General features: G+C 52.5%; 1 protein-coding gene across 6 annotated transcripts in view; it reads right to left on the reverse strand.

Annotated features, from left to right (window-relative positions):
• Window positions 1-143: 143 nt before the first annotated feature.
• Window positions 144-16,808, reverse strand: part of NGEF (neuronal guanine nucleotide exchange factor) — a 57,293-nt gene continuing 40,628 nt past the window's right edge. For all 6 annotated transcript variants that reach the window (XM_068692312.1, XM_068692313.1, XM_068692314.1 and 3 more), the window contains 10 exons: window positions 14,333-14,493; window positions 13,980-14,132; window positions 11,856-11,985; window positions 11,037-11,111; window positions 8,991-9,080; window positions 7,251-7,414; window positions 6,134-6,289; window positions 3,677-3,756; window positions 3,170-3,274; window positions 144-2,766 (listed from right to left, as the gene is read on the reverse strand). In XM_068692312.1, coding sequence (XP_068548413.1) covers window positions 2,594-2,766; window positions 3,170-3,274; window positions 3,677-3,756; window positions 6,134-6,289; window positions 7,251-7,414; window positions 8,991-9,080; window positions 11,037-11,111; window positions 11,856-11,985; window positions 13,980-14,132; window positions 14,333-14,493 — 1,287 coding nt within the window. In that variant the 3' untranslated portion in view covers window positions 144-2,593. The remainder of the gene's footprint in view (window positions 2,767-3,169; window positions 3,275-3,676; window positions 3,757-6,133; window positions 6,290-7,250; window positions 7,415-8,990; window positions 9,081-11,036; window positions 11,112-11,855; window positions 11,986-13,979; window positions 14,133-14,332; window positions 14,494-16,808) is intronic.

Consider the following 16,808-nt stretch of genomic DNA (forward strand, 5'->3'; position numbering starts at 1 on the left):
GCCACCCCGATTCTCCCCGGTGTCACCCCACACCACTTTCCCACCCCTCCCCACCCCCTGTCTTTGGCTCAGCTCCCCCTACCCCAGCACTCGCGCTGGGGGCGGGCACGCGGTTGGTCTGGGGGAGGAAGAAGAGGCAGGAGTGGCACTGGCGCTGGCTCGCTCAGCTATATTTCATCACACGGCAAACGAGACGACGAGAAGTTCCCCTCAGTTCACTGAGGCAGCCTGGCGGGGTCCAGGGGGCTCCAGCCCGTGCTTGTGGGGCCCAGGCCTGGCCCTGTACAACACTGAGACCACTGAGACAGGCGTGCAGGGCTGGGTCTGAAGAAATAACACTGGATGCCACTTGGTGCCTGAAAATGGCACAGCCTGTGCCTAGGGTTTGAAGTCATAAAAGGTCACAACAGAGCAAGAGTGAGTCCCAGGGTTTGGCGGCAGGGGGTGGGACAGCGTGCTGCAGCCCCGTGCCCCTCTTCCCCTGCAAGGAATGCAGCGGGGCAGTGCTGTCCTGGCGCTGGGGAACCTGGGTCAGCCCCTCCGCTACTAAACAGCTGCTGCTGAGGGGTGCAGGAGCCTTGCTGTACTAAGAAGCGTCCCAGGTAGGTGTGCGGGACTTCAGGGCTGGGCTGGCTGCAGCTCTGCAAAGCTGCAGGCTCTGGGGTGTGCTCATTCCCTGGGGAACTCGGGCTGCCTGGAGCCAGAGCTCCCCTGGGTTTCGCACTGTGGAAGATTTGCAGCTGCTGTGGGGTCCAGGCCCTGAGGTGGAGCTCTGGCTGTGCTCAGAAAGCTGCCCTGGGGGCAGGGGGAAGCGACTTGGGGGGGTCCCTGTTTGTGGGGTGAGGCCCTGCACCAAGCTGGAGGCTGCAGGCCCCTGCCATGGGGCTGGGCTCCGGTGGGGGCTGGGAGCCTCCAGCCTGTGCGTGCTGCTGTCAGGTGGGCATGGTGCTGTGCTGGCTGCTGTCGGGTGCTCCTGCTGAGGTGGTGGCACCGAGCTGGGCCTGAGGGAGGAAGGAACCCCTTCTGGGCTCCCTTTGCTGCTCTGGCTCCCATGGGTTTGTTCCTGGGGTCTGGCTGTAGCTGGCCTTGTGCTGTGCACCCCTGCGTGACTCGGTCCCTCCACCCACAGCCCCAGGGCAGCTCTGCAGAGCCCCTTTCAGCAGCTCTCCTCTGTCCTCCCCTGCTGCCACCAGCACAGCCACGCTGCTGCCCTGTGTGGGGCTGCTGTGTGGCTCTGCGAGCAGGCAGCTGCTCTCCACCCCATTTTTGAGCACAGCCATGACCTGGCAGAGCGTGCTGCAGGCAGGGCCTGGAAGACTCCTCGCAGAGTTACAGAAAGTTGCTCAATGACCGTGGCTCCCTGACAGATGCCAGCTGCAGCTCAGGCCCAGCCGGTGGCCACGCGTGGGCTTGTTCGCAGCCAGGCTGTTTGAGCAGCAGGCGGCTGCTGCGGGGCTGTTTCGTGCTGGGGTTGTCCCCTGGCCCCTCTTGGTGCTGTGCCCTGGGCTCCATGCGATGCTTGGTGTCACAGCTGGAAGGAGTGGTGACCTGGCTCTGCAGGCGCTGGGGTTCACATATATACATGGGGTGAGCCTGTACAGGGGGGCAGCTGGGAGGAGTGGGGTACAAACATGCAGGCGTGATTGCTGGGCCTCCTACAGCGCACAACAGCTCCCGGGGGACCGTCACCCACCCGCTGCACGGTGCCCGGCTCTGCTGGTGCTCCTGGAGCCCTGCAGCAGTGGCAGGGCTCCGCAGGGCAGCGCAGGCTGTGCAGGCACTGGGCTCTTGAGAGCAGCGGCTCAGCTGGGGAAGGTCCTGGTGCTGCCGGCTTCTGCAGCAGTGCTGTGGAGGGGCTGCCAGCTGTAGAAGAGGTGAGCTGTGGGGCAGGACCCAGGTGTGCTCCGAGGCCTTCAGGTGGCAGGGATGTGGGTCGGGGCGGTTGAGGTCAGGCTGCTGGTGGAGCAGGGCTGCGTTCACAGCGTCTGGAGGTGGATCAAAGGTCTGCCGAGGGAAAGTGCTGCTGTGAAGCCACTGGGGCTGGGGAAATGGGATTCCTTAGGGCTCTTCCCAGCCCTGGTGCTAATGGGCTGTGTGAGAGGATGAGACAGCTCCTCTGCTTCAGCTTCCACGCCTGGAAGAGGCAGCTTTAGGAAAGCCCCTAACTCAGAAGGTAGTGATGAGCTGGAAGCACTCAAACAGGCGGTGCTAATTGCTGCCTTCCCTTTGCTCCACGTGCCCTTCCCAAGCAGCCTGAGCCAGTTCCAGCTGGAACATGTGCAGAGAATTGGGGGTCGAGGCAGAACCCCCTTCAGCCCCTGGTTCACTCGCTGCTCAGCGGGCTGGCACCTCACAGTGTGTCAGTTTGGGCTCGTGCTCTTTGGAAAGGTGTTATGTGGCCACTTGGAAGCACTGGGCTCCAGGGAAGGATCGGCGCTGCAGAAAGCACGACGGGCAGCCCAGTTTATCCGGGGTGGGGGGGGTTGTGCTGGGTCTGGCGCGCCTTGTCCTGCACCACTGCCCCTTCCCAGCCAGCAGCCTCTGTCCTCTGCCCCCTCCCAGCCGCGCTCCAGCCGCTCGGGGGTGCCGGCGGTCATTGGCGGTTCCTGCTGCCCAGTTTCCTCCGCTGACTGTCATCCGACTTGTGCACCCGGAAACACTCCTTCAAGTTCTGGGCTCGGATTTTGGGGTTCAGGATCTCCTCCCCCATAGAACTGGGGAACCAGCCCCTCTCCTGATCATGCAGACGCTCCCCAAAGATCCAGCCTGAGCAGAGACAGAGACAGGCACACATCAGGAGGGCCCAGCCACTGCTCCTGCGCTGGGGCGGCCGTGCTGGGAAGGGCCCTGGAGCTGGCAGCGCTGCCTGGAAGCTGCCATCAGCTCCTCGGGGCTGGCTGTGCTGGAGGCTGTCCAGGCTGTAAATCTAGTCAAGGTAGGCACGGCTCCGCGTCACGCTTCGGGTGGTGGTGCCAGCCCTGCCACGGCCCAGGGCAGCCGAGGTTTGCTGAGCATTAGGAGGCAGCGGTAACGCCCTCCTTCTGCTGCACACTCCTTTGGCTGCGAGGCTGGCACTGCCTCTTCCCACCCATGTCCCCCGTCCTGTCCACTCAGCCGAGGGCAAAGCCCACACCTTCGCAGACCCCTCCCTTCCTCGTACCCCCCTTACCGTCATCCGTCTTGTCCAGGATGTTGAGGACGTCGGCCAGCTCTAAGGACAGCTCGTCCGGCTGCTGGGCCACGTAGGGGTGCACGCACTGGATCTGCGGGCAGTCTGCCAGGGCACAGGGCGAGAGTGAGGGGCAGGCCAGGATACAGAGAGCTGCAGGACAGCAGCTCGGGGGGGGGGAGTAACGCCGCCACCTCTGCGAATGCCCCCCCTGATCTAGTGAGAAACCCTGCGGAGGGCATGCACTGGGGAGCGTTTCTGTGAGGAAGGGCCTGGGGTGAAAGCCTGCCCTGCAGGGCCTGAGGAGTGCAGGTGGGCTGAGGAGTGCTGGAGGGGAACAAAGTCAGGGCCAGGCCTTGATAAGTGGGTATCAGGGGTGGAAATGCAAGGGGAGCCCAGGGAGAGGTTCCCACAGGGCCCTAAGGGGCGGGATGGGGAGATCAGGGCAGACAAAAGGGCCCTGGGGTAGGGGTGAAGAGCTCCTGGCTGCTGTGCTGTGTCTCTTACCAACAAGCCTGGATGTAAAGGAAACAAACTTGGTTCTTCGGTTTGGGGCCAGCGAAATCATCCAGCGCTTCATCTCGCTCCTGCATAGGGAAAATAAGCCAAAGCTGTGCATCCAGGAGAGTCCTGGGGACACCACCTCTCCCACCCACCCAGCCCCGAGCTCCTGATTCCTCCTCTCGCAGCCCTTTCCTGCCTGTCTCCCTGGGCTCCTGGACTCGCTGGTGCTGCTGAGCCTCCCTCTGGGATGTCCCACAGGTGACACTGCCCCAAGGCACCAAGCCCCAGCCCTGCCCCACAGCCCTGGCTCAACGTCCCTTTGAGCAGCGCGACAGCAGCAGGAGGGAGCATGGCCTCCTTTGAGCTCTGCCCAGGAACAGCAGCTCCTGGCCCAGCGAGGCCAACAGGAGCAGTTTTCCCTGGTGAAACACTCAGAGGAACATCGATTCCCACAGCTGCTGCGCAGGAACACTTGAAGGGTATTGCTGAGCAGTTTGCAGATGAGCGCTGTGGCCTACCCAGGTATGGCTCACTCGGCAGCAGCTGAGATGAAAGCCCCGTGAGCACGCTGTCAGCTCCAGCACACGGTTACTGAAGGCAAGACCTGAACCCGCAGCAGGAGGATGAAGATTTCACATGTGCTTGAGAAGCCCTTCCCTTGGCATCCCCTCCTTTTCTCTTCACGTGCTGCAGCTTCTGGCTGAAGGAGCAGCTGTGCTCCCGGCCCCGAGGGAGCCAGGACTTTCTCCCTCCTCGGATGGTAGCTTTGAAACCTGAATTTGAGGCACACCTAACGCCACTGGAGCCTCCTCTGGGAGGAACAGCTGAAAGGGAGCTGAGAAGGAAATGTTCTGACAGGTGGACCTGCAGAGCTGGCAGCGAAGTGCGATGCCTGGGGCCAGTGAATCCAGCTGGAGGTTGAGCACAGCCCCGCAGGGGCACAAGGGATGGGAGCTCTGTGCTCCGAGGAGCTGGCTAAGATCAGCCCTCAAGTCTTGCTGTGGTGCTGGCTGCAGGCCTGTTCCTTGCAGGGCTCTTTGGGGCCTCCCCGCAGCGCCCTGCCTTCTCTCAGCCCTGTGAGGGGCCTGCGTGTGTGCCAGGACCGCCCCTGTGCCCAGCTGTGCCCAAACTCAGGGCAGCTGCTGGTGCTGGCAGAGCCCAGCTGGGGCGCTAGCTGCAAGCTGCCACTGAGCAGATTGTCACTGCTGTGTGGGTTCGGAGCTGGGAAATGCTGTGAGAGCTGTCAAGTACATGCAGCAGTTGCTCTTCAGCACCCTCTTCCCTCTTCTAATTCTTTGCTTTTCTGGTCCATAGCTGGCACTGCCCAGACCTCTCCTGCAGCTCCAGAACAGCACCACACCACCCCTCAGGCCAGCAGACCTGTGGGCACACCTCGAGCAAGCTCTCCCGCTCACAGTGGCTGCCTCAAAGACAGAGCAGGATGCAGAAACACGGTTGCCTCCCCAGGCTGAGGCAAACCCTGTCCTGGTTTATCATTCGCTGCACAGCTCAGGCTCACAGACGTCAGACGTGCGTTTGCCCTGCGCGAGGTGACTGACGTCTCTATTTTCAGCACAGAAAAGCTGCAGTCACAGAGCTGGGGGGAAGGTGCAGGTGCTGGCTGTGCCGGGGGCTTGTCTTCCTCGTCCTGGTGCTGCAGATACAGATGTCAAACACCGCTGAACAGCGAAGCAACATCAAGGTGAGGGGTGCACAATCTCCAGTAGCTGCTTAACTGGTGGTACATGTCTGCCTACACGGCACCTTTAACAGCACAGATGCTGTGTCTGGAAAAATGTGGGTCTGGTGAGTCTTGGGTCAATGAGAAAGTCAGGCGCTGAGCTCCAAAACAATCCTGCCTGTGTTAGTGCAGCTGAATCATTTGCCCGGTCTGAGCTTGTTGGAACCTGAGTTGAAAAATCCATGAGCCAAATAAGCTATACCCAGGGAGACAAAGAGGCCCTGAGCAGCAGAGGGCTGCTGCAAGGTCAGGATTAGCTGTGGAAGGCACTGAGGAAGAGGCCTTGACTTCTCCTTTTTGCCTGTGACCAGGAGCCACTTTGCTTTGGAGGCCCGGTCAGGCACGGCTTCCGTCTCGGTGGCTGAGGCGCTGGCAGAGTGTGCAGGACACGTCCTGTTTGGTTTACTGCACACGCTGCAGGCTGCACAGCAGGTGGGCTCCTGAACTCTGCCCCAGGATGCAAAGTGCCTGTCTGTCTTCCACCACGGGTGCTACAAATCCACCATACAGGAGAGCAACCTGCCTGCTTCCCTAGCGCCTTCCAGGAGGAGAAACTGAAGGTGGCCACAGGAGAACGATTTGTAGGGTCAGCCAGGATGACCTAAGGGCAGCTGAGCAGTGGGATCTCTGGCTGCCTGACCCTGGTAAGGCTGCTGCCCTTGCCTGGGAGTAGGGAGAGAGCAATGCTGCGTGCTGGGGGGTGACCGCGTTGTACTCACTGGGACGACGCCTTCAGCATGTAGCTGGCCTCCCGGTCGTCCGCGTTCTCGAGCAGCCTCAGGATGAAGACGTTGGCCAAACTCTGCCCCTGGTCTTCTAATTCCTCCACCCGAAGAAGCCCCCGTGGCGCCGAGTCAAACACTTGGTACTTGTCCCTGAGAGGGGTTAAAGAGAAGCTGAGGAAAACCTGCAGGTAAGGCACAACAGTTTGTCTTCATCCACCCAGGACTGTACTGGGGCCAGACCAAGAACCTCTGAATGGGAGGAGGAGAAAAGATGCCCTGCTGTGGGAAGGGATGAGCGGGTGGCTGCAAAACCTCACCGCAAAGCAACAGACCCGCTCCTTGCTCGGCCTTAGGCATCCTGCGTGGCCGAAAACAAGTTGCTTGCTCTGTGCAACTCGTGTACAAAACACAGATGGTGCTCCCTCCAAGGGGACTGTGAGGCTCAATTCATTCCTATTTGTAAAATGCCTCTGTGTTTTCTGGATACAAGCTGCCGCAGAAGCAAAATATTTCCAGGCGTACAGACACTGCGGCGACATGTTTATTAGAAATGTTGGACTGGCGAGATGCTCCCTACCAGTGAGTCTAGTTAGTGCTACAAAGAACGCGCTGTTCTCTGGGACCCGTCTGTTTGTGCTGCTGTATTTCACTGGTCTCTAGCTTCACAAAACATAGTCCTAAGCACGATGACATTCCCCTCTGCCTGAGGCAGGTTATACCACGTCAAATATAACCGCTAGCCTCAGGCCTAGATTTATACCCCTCCCCACTGCTCGAATTTTCTAGACTCCTTTCTTAGAAATGTAACTGACTAAATCTGAGCTGTTCCTCAGGCAGTGAGGAGTCAGAAAAGCACTTCTTGACAGGAAGACAGGCCTCCTGGATCAGCCCGCCAGCTGATGAAGCTCAGTGCCACTCTGCAGGAACTGGTGGATGTGTTTGCTGCTCCTGCTGGGAGACCTGCCCTGAAATCTGCACAAAGCTGGCAGAAAGTCCTGTTTGCCATCAGGTTTCAGCTGGTGAGCTGCACCACCCATGAACAGCCAATGCTCCCCACCTGTGCTTACAAAGGGCTTAGGGTGCCTGGATGCCACCTGAATTCTCCACTTACCCAGGAATTTGCCGGCAAATTACCAGCAGATCGTTGAAAAGGAACAAGTAGATTTCTCTGAAGAGCTTCTTGGTGCGAAGCGTTCGTGATGTCTTGGGACCATTCATTTGCTGCAGTTCCCCCTGTTTCAGCAGCCAGCGGGAGTGAGAGATGATGGGCACGGACTAGAAGTTTGAAAAAAGACAGCAACGGTGAGAAGGGCAACAAATCCATGGGCTTTTGCAGTTATGCAACGGGCCACAAAGAAGGAATTTCGAGTGAGCTCCCATCACATCATCTCTTGCCACAGAGGATGGATGGAAAGCTGCACAGAGAGCGCAGTGTGCTCTTACAGCCCCGCCGCAGCCCAGCGAGTAACAGAGCTCAGACAGGGGCACGAGCAGGGGCCCAAGAACAAACAAACAGTCCAGGGCAGTGGTGCTCGAGTGCCCAGTGCTGGATTTAAACACCAGGCTACGCCCTGCACAGCCTGATCCAGTCTCTGGAGCATCCCGTGTCTCCTCACCGAGCCAGGGAGACTGGCTTTCAAAATATGTAGTTGGCTTTTTGGCTGTGAAAAAAGCAGGTTAAGCAAGTTCTCAGGGGACTGCTCTGTCCCAGCCAGGAGCAGCCACAACAGCGTTTATGCTGGAGTTTTACAAAATATTATTTTAAAAACAGAAGCCCAGAACACAGCATTTCTTATATTAGGACACTACATTTTTGGTCAAATGACCGAAATACTTGAAAATATCACCATAACTGTTACCCCTTCCACCTTCTTTCCCTCCCACGTTTGTCACAGGCCCTGTGGTGCAGTCTTTCTGTGCCCCTGCATTATTTTCACCAGAGGAGCCCTGCCTGTGTCAGTGCCCAGGGTGACCTGCTCCAGCCTGCCCTTGCAGCCTCAGCTGTGCAAGTGATGAAGGCAGTCTTGTGGCTACTGCAAACCAAAGCTGGCCTGAGGGCCGTGGTCTAGCCCAGACCCACTGGTTTTGGGGTTTGGAAAATCAAATTCTTGGGGTGCCAAGTGTGACCTTCCAAACAAATGGTCTCAATTTTTAATTTATTTTTTAAATATTCTTTTAATTTTTCTTCAGTTTCTCAGGTATGTATACAGGCTGCTGGGAAACTAAATATGTTCCTTAAAGTTAGTGAAGCACACGGATCTGAGGAGCGCTTTCACAGCACTCATGAAAAGAACCAGTGACATTATACTTAGCACTGGAGTTTCCTGGCAGGTATTAAATAAGATCTGGTCAGACATCCCTAAATATTCAGTCATTCCTAGAGTGGACCCAGAACAGATCAGCAGGTGATTAGAGGCATAATGCATGAAGACATGGATGAATTAAATATAGGGGGACAGCCTTCCAGCCTTCATTTTGGTATTTTCCAGCTTTGAAGTGTTTTTCTCTGTAGATTTAATCTTCCTTTAATGTCACTTGTAATGTAAAATATAGCTGCCAGTGCATCACAGCTCTGTACACATGCAACATGCTGCCTCTAGCGCTGCCCCGGCGGCTGCAGCGCAGTGCACTGAGCCCACAGGCACCGTCCTGGTGCCCACGTGGGGGCAGTGCCTGTAGCAGCACATCTCCAAAGTTTCAAGCAGGACAGCATGGACAGGCAGTGCACTGCCACAGCTGAATGTCACTGCAGGGAGTGCAACCGGGTTACCGCTGCTGGGTGTGCATGTGCAACACCTGGATGCTGTTGGTTCACTGTCTGCAGGGGGTTGTTGCCAACCCATGCTTATACCTTGATCTTAAATTCCAGTTTCTTCTGGATGCTGATCATCTGCTCTGTTCGGCTCATCTTCCTGACACCTTCGTTACACGCTTTCACCACCTGGAGAAAGAATAGGAAGATTTGTCTCCAATGGCCTGAACAGGTAAATGCTGCAAAGCGCAGAAAGGCCTGACCGTGATAGGGGAAGTGCCTTGCTGTAACAGGAACTGAACAAACCAGGCTCATACACCAACACTGTATTCATGTGAAAAAGGGAAGGAGAACAAAACAAAAAAGAAAAAAAAAAAAACAGCACCCAGAAGACGTTACAGCCAGAAGCTGAATATCAGAACATGTTAGATGGCTGCCTTTGGTACTGAATAAGACAGTGCTAAGCAACACTTCTGGCTGTGCAGCAAAGGGAACAGCTCGTTTACCAGATTCTGACACACCATGCGTTTCTCCCATCTCCAGCATTTGGAAAAGAAAAAAAAAGGTACATGCGCAGTATTATCTTCAAACCAAAGAGCTTAATTTCAAAGGCAGAAATGTTGTGGTTCTGCCAAGCAGCACCAGCTGCCACAGCTATGATGGAATGTCCCACAAAAGCGATGTTTGTTGTGGTCCATCTGGGTCCAAGTACAAACTTTTGACAGAAAAAGTACAATGTGCAGGCACTACCCTGTTACAGGGACCTTAACCTAGATGCTACTGCTTCTTTCATAAGGAGCAACTCTCTTGAGACCTGGTTAGGTAGAAAAATTATGTTGGAGAACATGCTCCACTTTGTGCACTGCTTCTGTTACTGAAAATCCACTAGAACATCAGCAACTAAAACCACAATCTGCTCCTGCCTATCCAATAAGGTACTTGCAGTGAAAATTAAGCACTAGCTGGCCTCTGCTGTAATGCCTGTACCTAGCCGGATGCTAGGCATCTAAACTTAAATGTTTTCAGATAAGTAACCATAAGAAGGGAGTTAGGAAATCGACTACAAAATGAGCATTTTTGCATCAGCAATCCTTGTCATCTGCATGCTGCAGTAACAGCCTTCCTCAAACTTTTAACCAATGTTAAAAGCAAAATAGGCTGGTAGATGCATCGTCATCGTGCAAATATAAAGCAACATACATGTAGAATATCTTTGTTGTTAAGGCCTCTGTTTTTATCCCTAGAAAACTCCCAAGTGTAGACTTCGTACGCTAGTTTAGGGTAAATCCAACAGTCATTTTGTTTTAGTATTTCAGTCATAAGCTGCAACCATATCCTCAGGCTGATACTCCTTCAGGCTGATGCTCTAGCACAATTTTCAACTTGAAATGCTTATTCTGAATTGCAGGATTCAAGAGCTACTCCAAGCTTCTAAGGGTCATTAAGAGAAGGGGATTCAAAGACCTCGGTCCCTGTAGTGCCCTGTTCCAGCCACATAGCTGCCAGTAACTCCAGGTGGCATTCCAGACTTGTCAAACGTGTCGATCAAAGGGGGGATCACCCTGTATGACCGTGTCAGGAACAGCCCCGCTGCAAAACAATGCCTGTCCAGCACTTTGTGCACAGCAGTAACAAGCACAACTGAATTCCACCTGAACATCAGGGGTTGTACCATCGTCAGCTGAAAGGGATAAAGCAAGTATGTTCATTTCATTGAGAAACTTATTCTAGGTCAGAGGAAGAGATGTGCTGCATTGGAGGAAAACTGATGCAGTCATACTCGACTGCCTGTTGCAGCTAATCACATCTCTCAGTAGGATCCATCGCCCTCAGGCATCTGCAAAAACACCTTGTATTCTTGAAAACCCCAAGGGAAAGCATTGTCTCTTCCTAGAGAGGAAACATATGTATCTGTTGTTAGTAAGGGATTTTTTCCCTGACTGACAATAAATAGCTGCTGCATTGCTTCATCTTTGAGAGCAAGGAAGACTTTAAAAAAAAAAAATTACTCTTGAAACATAGCATTGGGATTTGAAGGAACAACTCCAGGAGTGAACGAATGCAGTTTGTAGGTCTCTTCTGGGGAGAAACTGGGCATACTTGTTTAATCTTAATGGCCTTCAGATGTAGTTCATTCACGCTTACCGTTTCTAGCTCCTTATGTGCATCCAGGGCAGTGGTTTCCCTCTCAGACTTCTCTTCTACTTTCTTCAAAATATTCTGTAGGGGAGCAAAGGCTGTGTTAACTTTCCAATCTGACAGCATGGAAAGGTCTTTGCTATACCTGGAGTTATTTCTGGCCATTGGCCTAATTACAGGGTGGATGATAGAGTACAGGGACTCACCTCTTAGCTCCTGTTTTTCATTAAAGCTTGTTCCCATCTGACTACTACTGAATATCTAAAAGAAGAATAGCAGGCAGACCCCTATTTTATTTAAAAAAATAGCTAGAGCTGGCATTAGCAGGTAGTGTTTGCTAATCCAAGTTGGATAAGATCTTTTGGGACTCAGCTGCCTCCTCATCCCTAGAAGCATGTCCTCCAGTGCAATGCTCAGACATGCTGGCAAAGCACAGCTGCCACAGCCTGGCCCAAGCCACCCTGATTTGGGTATTACACACAATTCTGGAGCTGTTCTACACTGTGCACCTGTACATGAGCAGCCTAACCAATAGGCAGTTGGGTTAATGTACCACTGCTACCCCTTCTAGCAGCTCTACAGCAAAGCTCTTCTTCAACTCTTATTTAGTAAAAACTACAAGGCAAATTCAACATCAAGTTGGAGATGTTCTCTCTGTGACTGAAAACTTTTCCAGAGCTGACAATGTCTTATTCTGTGGAAAAGCTTCACACAGCTCTAAGGCTGCTCTTGGCTGTTTGTGAGCCTTGTTACGAACCAGTGGACATGAGAATTCCAGGAGTGATGCAGAAGACCTTTGGACGATACAGAAGAGCAAAACTCTACCTGCACGAGTAGCTTGAGCCGAGTGATCCTCTGAAATGGCAAAATCAGGAAGGAAGAAAAGGACAGGCCTTTGCACTTGGGATCCAGCTCCAGCTGTGAGATCACTTCCCGGAAAGCTGGCTTGTCCTGGCTGAGGGGATAAAGTGAGTGAGTGCCACCTTGCATGTGACTTCGGTGTGTGGGTGGTGACCCAAAAGCAGCCTAGTCCCACAGGCAGCATCTGCCTCGCTTCTCCCAGGAACAGAAAGGAAGGGAGGAGGAACCAAATGCTTCTAGGTGTATTTTGGTTTGAATCCAGAGCTATTTATAGAGTTGGGGGATGGAAAAAAAATAGTCTTTTAATGTACAAGCCATGGTAGCATGTTCACATGTGTAGCACATCTAGCTTAGCAGCATACGCTGTGTGCGTAGGTGTGTGTGAATGGGGTGTGTGTCCAAGTAGATGAGTCACAAGCATAATTATATATTTTTACACAGTTGGATCTCTGTGACAAGGTGAAATTCACACAGTCATAAGAACAAGACAAGCCACAAAACTTGGCTACTCCTGGCTGCTTAGCAGGAGGATGGAAATCGTTATCTGGCCTTAGAAGAGCACAGGCCATCCCCAGGCCATCCCTGACTGTGTTCACAGCAGGTGAGGGTGTTGCTGAGCCCCAGATGTGGCTGAGCCCCAGACGTGGCTGCGCTGAGCTATTTCACAAGCCCCAGCTGCTGCAGTCAAAGCCAGCACCTCCTGGTGACTGTGAGGGCCAGCCATGTGGAAGACTTCTGGAGTCCTGGCTAGCAAAACCAGCATGGATGAGAAGACATTTTTAAGCATGCAGAACCTGTCTTCACTGCCTGTGACTTGCAGCACTCCAAGAGAAGCCACTCTGAGTGCTTCTCCTGCTGCAGCAGGTACTTGTGTCACTGTGTCACTTGCCAGAGCCACAGCAGAACAGACCTGAGCGTGTCTGAGAAATGTAGCCAAAGTGGGGGCAACTGTGGAACACCTGAGGCTTCAAGTTCAGCCAAGTGCTGTGAAACTCTTGGGCTAGCTTGGAGCCTGAGGAAGAGTCTATTATTTTCAACGTCCTCCATATTCTCTCTCAGATGAAAAAAAGACTGCCCTCTCAATTTGCATCTAGGAATACTTCCAACTCCAATAGGTCCTTTTCAAGCTCAGGTAATCCAGCCTACTGCTGGTTCACTTCTGAGTATTTAGCTAATGACTCTGGACACACTGTTTATATTGCTCACCTCTGACTCAAGGAAACCCTGCAGTACCCTCCTTTTAGAGAGAACAGTTGGCCAAGCTCAGCAGAGGCTGCTTGGAATGATTTTTATTTTTTTTTTTCTTTTTTGCCTCAAAAGCTGGAGATCAGAGAAAGGAAAGGATTAGGGCTCATTACACTCCCCCGAACCAGCTGCTGCTATGGGGAGGAAATATAGTGCAGCATGTTCAATGGGCTGTCCTGGAGGAATCCAGGCCATTGTAACTGAAGAAAAAATTAATCCTCCTGCTCGAAGACAAGCCTGTAGGGCACTCTTCGTTTTGAGATGGTAGAATTCCTACTGGACCAAAAGACTTGCTGAACTTGAAAAATAATGCAAAAATATCTTGAATTATATCCTCAGGCATTGTGCCTCTATTTGTATCACCAGAATGTGATGAAAATGGCTTTTTTTTTTTTTCCCTTTTAAGAAAGTTTTGTTCTTTTGAAAAAAAAAAAAAAAATCTCAACTTTGGGAAGGTTCAACCCTTCTGAGAAGCTCTGGAAAAGCAGCGGCTGTTCTTGCCTTCAGAGAGTTGCATCATATCCTCAGCCTTTCAATCTCTTGTCTCTGCTTGCAGTTTAAAAACGCACACTTTCACAAGCGTGTGTTCTCATGTCCACCGAAAGCATTTCCCACAGCTGGGAACTGCTAGCTCTGAATTCACTTGGTATGCTCCTTGCCTACTCTCTCACCCCACCCTTACCATAAAGACTTTTAATTATATTTTCTATTTTATAAATGCAGAGTAAAATCAGTGCAGAGGGAAATCCTGCTTCTGTACTAGTTAGCAACATTGAAATTACTGCTAAATCAATGGCCTGTGCGACTTTGGAAAGCAACACAACATCAAGCACTGGAACTCACAGAAGCTGCTTGTAAGCTCTCTCCTGGTAGGTCTGGTTGGAGACGTAGGTGATGTACACAGAGAAGTGATTAACGGTGTGCTGGTAGACGATATCGCACACATCCGAGATCACAATATTCTCCTCCACCCGTTGCTCAAGGTCCAGCAGGAAGCTAGATAAGAAAATCAGCACTCATTATGACCTGCACGTTCAACATAATTCCCAGTTTCTGCCCCTGGGGCTGAAAGCAATTAACGTGTCCGCAAGCTTTTTGAAAAGGCTGGGTAGCAGACTGCTCAGTCTGCTCTCTGAACAAATTTAGCTGAAGAGATGCCGTTCAGCTAGCCAAAAATCCAGCGGCAGGTGTCTTACCGCTCACTGACAGCCATGACGTCCAGGACATTGGAGAAGAGGATGTGTGCCTCAGACTGGTGTAAGATCTTTTTCAGGCGTTCGTTCTCCATGAAGTGAGACACCAGCAGATTCAGACTCTTGTAATACGAGGCTTCGGAAGTAACCAGCTCAAACATTGCCTGGGGGAGAATCCCAAAGAAGGCCATCAGCAGGTACCTTCTACTTTCACAGTGTTAATGGGAACATCTATGCTGCATGGAGCCATGGACATTGCCCCCACCCTCCAGACCCCGCGTGCAGGGAGAGGTAAGCGTTCAGGGGTATTTTCCATAAGTAACATAGGAGAGGAAATCTTCCCCATCTTCCTCTCCTCTCCCCTAGGCTGTTTGACCACATTTCCTTCCCCTGCACCTTCCCAGCAGAATTCTCTGTCTCTCAGACGAGCAGTCCCATGTGGTGCACACATAAAAGCCCTTCCTACACCCCCCCAGCATCACTCAAGTAGTTTGCTCAGAGGGTGCCAAGTCCCCTGCACCCCCTGCCACCATCCTGCACGTTCCTCTCCCCCACGGGGAGTTCCCTTTGGCAGGCTCCACACCCCTTCCACCCCTTTTTCCATACTGATCCCGCAGCACTGGCTTGCCATGGCTTGTTGTGCTCCCAGCAGGGTCTCCTTGCACCACCTCTGCCTGTTTTAGAAAAGCCCAGGGCAGGGGTTGGCTGTACAGCAGCACCCTGTGGTCCCAGCACGTGCTCCTTGGGGCACAGCAGATACAAATGCACAGCTGTGGTGCTGCAAAGCCCCGCGTGTTCCCTGAACCTAAGCAAAGCCCAGGTGAGGCTCCCTGGCCAAGCCCAGCCATACACTTTCCTGACCCACTTCACTGAGGAGCGGGACAAGGCACAGCAGTCCCTAACTGTTACTGTGAGGTATAAACAATCTCTGAATTTCAGCACTTGCTCTTCCTATTAATAGCGAAGTCACTGGCATAAAGCCCAGCTTCCTCGGGCCAGGGATGTGGTCTGGGGAAGCAGAAGGACAATCTGATGGCTTGATTCAGAGATGCATCTTAACGAGGTGAGGATGTAAAGCTTGTGTATAGCAGGTGCCAGAGGGACAGTGCACTATTGCTACACAGAGTAATTACACTCCAGGCTGCGTGCAGAGGTCGATAAAGCAAGTGGTTATTGACACAAATACCAAATCCATTCGTTTAAGTAAGATTAATTTAAGATTCTTGCAAAGGCTTTGACATGGCAGAAAATCATTAGCTCCTTCAGGCATCTCTTGATGAAGGTGTGTCCTGGGGCTGGGCCGTGCTGCTGTTAATGAAAAAGGACCTTTTGGTAGCAGACGTCTCACTTCCTTGCCCCTAAAGCTGCTCCGGCAGTGCAACTCCCTGAGTGCCACCAGCTCTGAGAGCCTGCATGGGCCCAGCCAGAGTCGTTAAAGTAGCAAAAGAGCAGCAGGTATGTGCAGTATTTTTTATTTTTTGCTGCACATATGGAAAAGTATCTTCCAGGTTAGCAGGGGGTCTTGTGGACTGATTTATTTTGTTTCTCTTTTTAAAGAAATGATTTGAAACTCTCTGCTGATCAGTTTTTGGGCTTTTCCTGGAGATGTTGCTGTGCATTACAGGAGGACCCAAGGTACAGAGACCTGGATAATAGTCCTGATGCTGCTGCAGGGCAAGAGCTGGGGGGATGAGCACAGTGAGGAGGGACTGTTACCAAATGCAGAACTGCTGAAGTTTCAGTTGAATTGATGTTTCCATTCTTTGTACGGTTAACAGCATAAGAAATAATTGCAGTGGGCAGAAAGTCAGATGGGCCTCTAAGCAGGTGGTCCTGTCCTGTGCTGCAGGAGGCTGTGCCCATACAGCCCCTGAAGGGAGACAAAGCAAAGGATGAAGCTGGGAATGGAGGCACTTAGTGCATGGGGAACAGTTGGTGTTTAAGGAATAAAAGGATGTTTTATTTTCTTCAAGAACACGTTCCCAGTAAGAAAAATGGATGACTGGCTAGGTCTCCAAAATACACTTCTTACAGTAGCTTGTTTTAATATCTGAGAAGAATAGGTAAAGATGCAACGAAGAACAAGATGGGATGCGTAGGGATAGCTTATTCCTTCCCAGTACCCTGAGGACTGATACTGCCGGTCATTTCACTCTGCAGCTTTCCAGCTACTCCAGGCCAGGACTTTATTTTCTGCTGGGTCTTTGCAGGATGACCGTGAGAGTCAAGGTTAAGATCTGCCGCATTATTAAGGTCTTTAAACCCTCTGACAACTTGCCTAATCTATAAGCTTGCTTCCTAACGTGCAGACACAGAAGTTCCCACTGCCTCTGTTTGGAGAAATTAATTTGTGTTTGCTGCCCAGCATGGTGTGGGGGTGCTAAGGGGGTGCAAGTTGCAAGCAATATTGAAATCCATAGTGAAAATATCACGGGGTTCTGACTTAAAGGAGATGCCAGGGAAAACAAGGTTATCTCTG

This window comes from Anas acuta, chromosome 9, assembly GCF_963932015.1.
Source record: "Anas acuta chromosome 9, bAnaAcu1.1, whole genome shotgun sequence".
In the NCBI taxonomy this organism is placed as follows: Eukaryota; Metazoa; Chordata; class Aves; order Anseriformes; family Anatidae; genus Anas; species Anas acuta.